At 33.8% G+C, this 7,603-nt stretch overlaps 1 protein-coding gene across 1 annotated transcript; it reads right to left on the bottom strand.

Moving 5' to 3' along the window:
• Window positions 1–5,425: 5,425 nt before the first annotated feature.
• On the bottom strand, window positions 5,426–6,361 carry LOC100027468 (olfactory receptor 14C36-like). Its single transcript, XM_001377713.2, has one exon. It carries the CDS (start codon window positions 6,359–6,361, stop codon window positions 5,426–5,428), a length of 936 nt encoding a protein of 311 aa, XP_001377750.2.
• Between the last annotated feature and the right edge of the window lie 1,242 nt (window positions 6,362–7,603).

The following is a 7,603-nucleotide window of genomic DNA, read 5'->3' on the forward strand; positions in this document are numbered from 1 at the left end:
CTGTATCTTAATTTGGACACGGCTACAGGGCACCATGCTGTTAATTTATCTAACCTGAGTTTCTCAGAAATTCTATTATTGAATTCCTCTGGCATGGCAAAGAATTCAAAAATTTTTCTAGCTGAGGCTGCATCAACAGATTATAAAATTTGCATTGTTCAATGGACCTCATTATTCTATTCTGCTTGTTTGGGAAGTAATCCTCCCACTCTCAACCATCCCTATTATATCTTTTTAGCTTTGGTTAAATAGCACGTTTAATATGGGAGCCCCAGTGGACAAACTTCACCTTTGAAGAAATTCCCTGAGTTGCCTTTGGGACAGAGTCCCTCATGTCCAGGAATATTCAGAGAGCCAGAGATGATAGCACTGAGGCAATTATTTCTGGGTTGGGAAGGACATGTTGCCAAGTTAAGTCCATTTAGAAGAAATGTGTTTGGAATTCTAGAGACATTAATTATTGTTTATATGTATAAATATATCATATGAATAAGGAAATCATTATCATCCTTACTCCTTCCAAAGAATAGAAACCCTATTTGATCACAAATTAAAAGCTTTCAAATGAGAAATTAAAAAGTCTTGGGAAGTTGTTTGTCTCATTAGCTGTCATGGCACAAATACACAAAGACTCATTCATTAGGTCTGACTGACAAAGAGGTGAGGGAGCTGGTTGTAAAATGTTTTCAAGTGTATTTTACTTTTCACATGACATTTTTATCTTCTCATGAAAAAGGAGATTACTAAGGATTACTAAGGAAAATTACTAAGGAAAAGTAATGATATCTGACAGATAATATAACAGTTTAAATACAATGTCCCAATTGTACTAACTTTTAAGAAGAAATTTTTATATCCAAGAATATTTGGTTTTTGTGATCATTAAGGCTTATCTTTTTTATATCCATTCTTTGATCTTAAAGAAAAATAATATTTTCTTCTATTAACATGACTGCTTATTCAGCTACTTTTCTCCATTTTTATTAGGATATAAATGTTTCTATGAATATTTTAAATCTATTATACCTTAATTTCTGTGATTGATCTCTTTCTTGTAAGTGCCTATTAAGAATCTAGCAATGTTATACACAATCTAATTATTTTTTCCTGGAAATTCTAAATTAATCAAGAAAAGATTATATTAGATTAGCATCTCCAACTAAGAGTTTTTAAAAACCCAGATTTTCCAATATTAATTGTTATCAACTTTTATAAACCATAATATTTCATGTTTTGTTAATTATCCATATGGTATGTCTGATTCTGGGAAATTCACTTTGTGTCAATAACGAAGGAAGCTTTTTTTTAAAGTGCAAATTGCAAGGAAGACAGTGGCTAGCATTAGTAGAATTAATTTTCTTAAATCAGCATTTTCTCAACCAACAAAATAAAAAATCCATCATGTTACTGTTCATATCAATGAAAACTGTCATATTTTAAGACGAGGCATCATACTCCGTATTATTTTTTCACATACCTATTGATAGGTGACATGAAATCTATTTATTCATATCCCTGACTCCAGATAACTATTTATTAATTAAAACATATCTGGAATACTATGTTCTGTTATGGATATATATATATATATGTATATACATATATATATATATATATATATATATTGTACTAAGGACTTGGACTTGTCCAAGTAAATCCAAAGATGAAAAGAATGACAGGAAATGTTAAGGCCAAGTAATAGGAAGGCAAGTTGAGGAACCTGGTCATTTTTAGATTAATAAAGGAAAACCTCAACGTCAGATATTTGGTTTTCAGGTATTTGAAGACTGTCATGTGGAAGGGCCATTAGCTTACTAGTTAGCTGGCTTAGGATGGGTATAAAAGCCCACCTGTATATAGTGCTTAAATCTCTCAATTTTAACAATAATCTGACTAATCATATGCTATATGATGCTTCTTCCCACCAGTGGAGTCAAACCCAAATATAAATGCTGTCCAGTTAATTGTATAGAAGGATCTCTCACTGTAAGCTGTATATTGACTTGGAAAACCACATATAAATGTTTCAATGGTGTTCCAATTTTCATTTATTTTATTAAACATTTCCCAATTGTATTTTAATTTGATTCATGTTGCATACCAGTGTTAATGACTGTTATGTGTCCTACAACATACATACTTAATATTTCTGCTTTTTTTCAGATATTTGCATTGGTTTTCTATCAGTTTCCTCTTTTTAAATTTATTTCATTTCGTAATTTAGAAAATTTTTCCATGGTTGCATGATTCATGTTCTTTCCCTCCTCTCCTCTCTTCCTCCTCTTATAGCCAATATGCAATTCCACTGGATTTTGCATATGTTATTGATAAAGATCTATTTCCATATTACTGATATTTCCACTAGGGTGATCATTTAGAGTCTACAATTCCTAATCATATCTCAATCAATCCATGTAATCAAGAAGTTGTTTTTCTTCTGTGTTTCTGTTCATGCAGTTCTTTTTCTGAATGTGGATTGTGTTCTTTCTCATAAGTCCCTCAGAATTGTCCTGGGTCATTGCATTCCTGATAGTAGAGCATTCTATTACAATTGGTTGTATCACAGTGTGTCCCTCTCTGTGTACAATGTTCTTTTGTTTCTGTTCCTTTCACTCTGCATCAATTCCTAGAGGTCATTCCAGTTCACATGGAATTTCTCCAGTTCATTATTCCTTTTAACACACTAGTACTCCATCACCAACAGATACCAATTTTTTTTTTACTCATTCCCCAATCAAAAGGCATCCCCTCATTTTCCAATTCTTTTTTTTTTTTGCCACCACAAAGACTGAGGCTATAAATATTTTTATACAAGTCTTTTTCATTATAATCTCTTTGAGGTATCAACCCAGAAGTGCTATGACTGGATCAAAGAGAAATCAATCTTTTAAAGCCCTTTGGTCATAGTTCCAAATTGCCTTCCAGAATGCTTGGATCAATTCACAACTCCACCAGCAATGCATTAGTGTCCCAATTTTGTCACATCCTCACCAACCTTTATCACTTTTCTTTGCTGTCATGTTAGTCAATTGGCTAGGGGTGAGGTGATACCTCAGAGTTGTTTTGATTTGCATTTCTCTAATTATAATCGATTTAAAATAATTTTCATGTGCTTATTGATAGTTTTGATTTCATTATCCGAAAATGGTCTATTCATGTCCCTTGTCCATTTATCTATAGGAGAATAGCTTGATATTTTTGTACAATTGGTTTAGCTCTTCATATATTTAAGTAATTATACCTTTGTAAGAGGTTTTTGTTATAAAGATTTTCCCCCAATTTGTTGCTTCCCTTCTAATCTTGGTTTGATTGGTTTTGTTTGCACAAAAACTTTTAAATTTTATATAATCAAAATGATTCACTTTATGTTTTGTGATTTTTTTCCAGATCTTGCTTGGTATTCAAATCTTTCCTTTCCCAAAGATCTGACATGTAGACTATTCTGTGTTCACCCAATTTACTTATAGTTTCCTTCTTTATGTTCAAGTCATTCAACCATTCTGAGATAATCTTGGTATAGGGTGTGAGATGTTGATCCAAACCTAAACTCTCCCCCACTGTCTTCCAGTTTTCCCAGCAGATTTTGTCAAAAAGTGTGTTTTGGTTGCAAAAACTGGGATCTTTGGGTTTTTCGTAGACTGTCTTGCTGAGGTCACTTACCCCAAGTCTATTCCACTGATCCTCCTTTCTGTCTCTTAGCCAGAACAACATTGTTTTGATGACAACTGTTTTATAGTATAGTTTGAGACCTGGGACTGCAAGGCCACCTTCCTTCACTTTTTTTTTTTTCATTATTTCCCTGGATATTTGATCTTTTGTTCTTTCACATGAACTTTGTTATGTTTTTTTTTCTAATTCAGTAAAAAATATTATTGGTAGTTCAAGAAAGCTTTTATTAGAATTTTTTAGGTAAGGACAAGAGAGTCAAGGAAGTAACATTTTCAACAGCTATATTGTTGTTTGATTTAAAGGTAATATTAACCTTGTTCATCTAAGTTTTTTTTTTCCAGAATCCAAAATAAAAGATTATTTTTAGCAATAAAAAGAAGCAGCTAGTTATTTAAAACATGATAGATTGTATAGGACTCAGTTGCTCACTTTTAACATGATGATGTAGACCAAAGCGTATCTAGAGGTACAGTGATATATTTATGTCAACTATATGAATAAGCAATTACCTGGGTTAGGAAATTTATCTCTCAGTGGGAATTTCCCCAAAGGTGTCAAATCACATTATATTCCTAATATTTCAAAAAATCAAAATATAGATAATTTGACAACTCAACACCCATATCCAGATAAATTATGATTCCATGGAAGATACTTCTTCATTTATAGTAAGATATATTGACGTAAATGTAAGGATTCAACTACAAAACACATTTGATTTCATGCCATTTATAGCCAACATTCTTGATTAATAAACTCCAACAGATTACACATAAGGACATTTTAGTGAAAAAGAGACAAAATACTTTCTCTTATCCATCTAGCACCAGTAGGAATTACTTGTTTGTGACATATGGTAATTATAATTATGTTTAAAAATAATATTCCCTTTCCTTGGACTATTCCGCTTCTTCAATTAGCCAAGTACAGAGACATTTATGTTACTCTTTTAGTATTTCAGCTAATGAGTACACATGTAGTTTTTAGGTAACTGGATGGTGAAAAGGCATTGGACCTTGAAGCTCAATACAACCATACCTCACAAATTTTCTCACTGAAATATAGCCTACATTTCTGCTTTCTGTTGATCATTCTATCATCGTCTCTTATTCCATAGGGAAAATCAGGTAGGTTTAATTTTTCTCTTTGATTTTATTCTGATATTTTGAGATAAAATTTTTGCTATAGGGCCCTTTATTTTCTCATTCATTCCTTGTTTTTAATCATTTGGAAATTAAACACCAAAAGCTTTTCTGTATACAAATTATAACAGAAAACTTATATGTAATATTGATATCTATTCCATGCTCTTTACTTAAAAATAGTAAGTTCAGCAGATTCCTTTTCTAAAGAAAAGAAAAAACAATCCAAAACTGATCTTTAGGGATATCCCTAAAACCTGTTATTGACCAAAATTATAGATGTGAGTTAGAATTGAAAAAAAAAAGCCTCTGAGTCATATGTGGCCATATTTATATATCATATGCAGTGCAGGCAAAGGCTTTAGACTAAGAAAATTACATTATTTAGAATTTTTGATATGCTTCAAATGATAATAATTCTGCTGATATCAATGTTAGTAAAGTCAATTCTAAAGAATTTTAACAATTTTGAATAGTCATTCTTTCAAAACCATCAATATACAAATAACAAACCACAAACCCACAAAAACAGAAAAAATACATCTTCAGGTGTGTTTTTTCCTCAATGGATCAACCAGGTTGAAAAACACTGAGAAAGGACTACCATTTATGCTTTATTTCTTAATAAATATGGTTTTCTTCATTAATAATACCATAGCATCTTTTATCTGCTTATTCCGTAGACTGTATATGATGGGGTTCAGAAAGGGAGGTATAACAGTATAAAATACAGAAAGAATAATATCCTTAAGAGACTCAGAATCTGAAGGTGGTTGGGCATATACATAAGCTCCTGAAATAAGAAATAAAGAAACCACACTGATGTGGGGGATGCAGGTCGAGAAGGCTTTTTTCTGATCTTCTTTCACTGGAAACTTGAGCACGGTGGAAAATATACGGACGTAAGAGGCAGTGATGAAGGCATAACAGCCAGCACCAATGACCAGTTCACAAACAATTAAGGATAACTTATTGCTGAAAGTGTCTGTGCAAGAGATCCTTAGGAGAGAGGGGATGTCACAGAAGAACTGATGGACCACATTGGATTGGCAGAAGGACAAGCGAAACGTGTAACCTGTGTGGAAACCTGCGTACACGAGGCCAGTCAACAAGCAGGTTAAGGTCATCTGCAGGCACACTCGGGGACTCATGATCACTGGGTAGTGCAGAGGGTGGCAGATGGCCACATAACGGTCACGGGCCATGACAGTGAGCAAAGTTACTTCTACATATGCCAAGAAAATCACGAGGAAGACCTGAGCTGCACAGCCTGTAACTGAAATAGTCCTATTGTTCACCAGAGAGTTAATAGATGCCTGGGGAACAGTTATTGAGAGGTAGCAGGCATCCAGCATGGCCAGATTCCTCAGGAAAAAGTACATGGGGGTGTGGAGTTTCCTGTCAAAGGTGGTGATGATGACAATGAGGAGATTCCCCATCAGGCCTGCAGAGTAGATGAGAAACAGAAGGAAAGAATAGAAGATCTGGAGCTCTCGGATGTCAGAAAACTCCATTAGTAGAAACTCAGTGGCAGTGGTAAAATTGGACATTTTCAGACTTGTTCATCGAGGCAGTAACCTAGGTAGGACAAGGAGCAATCAGTCAATCCTTTCAGCACTTATTAAGGACATGCTATGTGCAAAGGCTATTTTATTTCCTTGAGATTTTGACAGTCACCATGACCTGTGCTATGTTTTCATTAATTGCCCTTGAACAAGTTAAATCACTTCTCAAGGAAAATCTCTAAGACTTATAGAGGTGATGCAGACCTGAACTGTCAAAGGAAGTTTCTATTCCTGTGAATTCAATCTATTAAACCTCCAAGCAAAGTAATCTTCCTAAGCACTTTATATTGGTTTCCTTTTTTCTTATAATGTATTGATTACTTGTAATTGTAAATAATTTGTCCTGTTTCAGGAGACAACAAAGAAAATAATTATTTTTATTTATTTATTTTTATTTTTTAATCTTTCATGAGTTGTCTTTGCATCTCCCCATATTCCTTTCCTGACCATTTCATCTTTTTTTTGTACAGAAAAGGGCAGTATAGAAGAGAATGTCAGAAACTTATTAAGACTTATTTTCAAATATTCTTGCACTGGTAGAGGAGAGAAGACTACATTTTTTTCCTCCTCCCACTATCCTCTATTCATGCTCCCAATGATTGAAAGAAAAAATTAGAAGCAAATGGTAGTGGTATATTCAATAGCATTTTCTTCAACCCAGGGGAAGGAGGATGATGAAGGCTACTGCCCCAGTCTGATATTCTCTCTGGTCCTCTGAATACTCTCACTTCATCTAATTTGAATGATAGCTGCTCATCAGCTCAGTTGTCTTCCATTAATAGCCATAATGTAATCAGCATGAGTGGATATCATGCTCAGCCCCACCCTTGACTGGGGAGATACTGACCTGGAACCCCATTCCCTAATCTCAAATGGGCATCAAAGCCTCTTTCAAGTTTAAACAGCCAGGCTTTTCTGACAGTCTAAGCTGATGCTTCTTGGCTATTAATTCTCCAGTGTACCACTATGAAAGGGAAGCAAGCTGCTTTTGACAAAGGAGACATGGTTGAACACATCTAGATATAGATACAAATTATATTTAGATATAGCTATCGATTTTAAAAATGCAGCTCTAATTTTTGTCCCACTTTCTTCCTCCCCTGCCATCCACTGAGGTGACAGAAACAAAATTAATTATTGCCTTTATAGTCATAAAAAAGATATTACTATAGTAGTTAGGAGAGATATAGAGAAAGAGACAGAAAAAGAAAGAAAAGGAAAAGAGGA

The sequence above is a fragment of the Monodelphis domestica genome, chromosome 4, assembly GCF_027887165.1.
Source record: "Monodelphis domestica isolate mMonDom1 chromosome 4, mMonDom1.pri, whole genome shotgun sequence".
In the NCBI taxonomy this organism is placed as follows: domain Eukaryota; kingdom Metazoa; phylum Chordata; class Mammalia; order Didelphimorphia; family Didelphidae; genus Monodelphis; species Monodelphis domestica.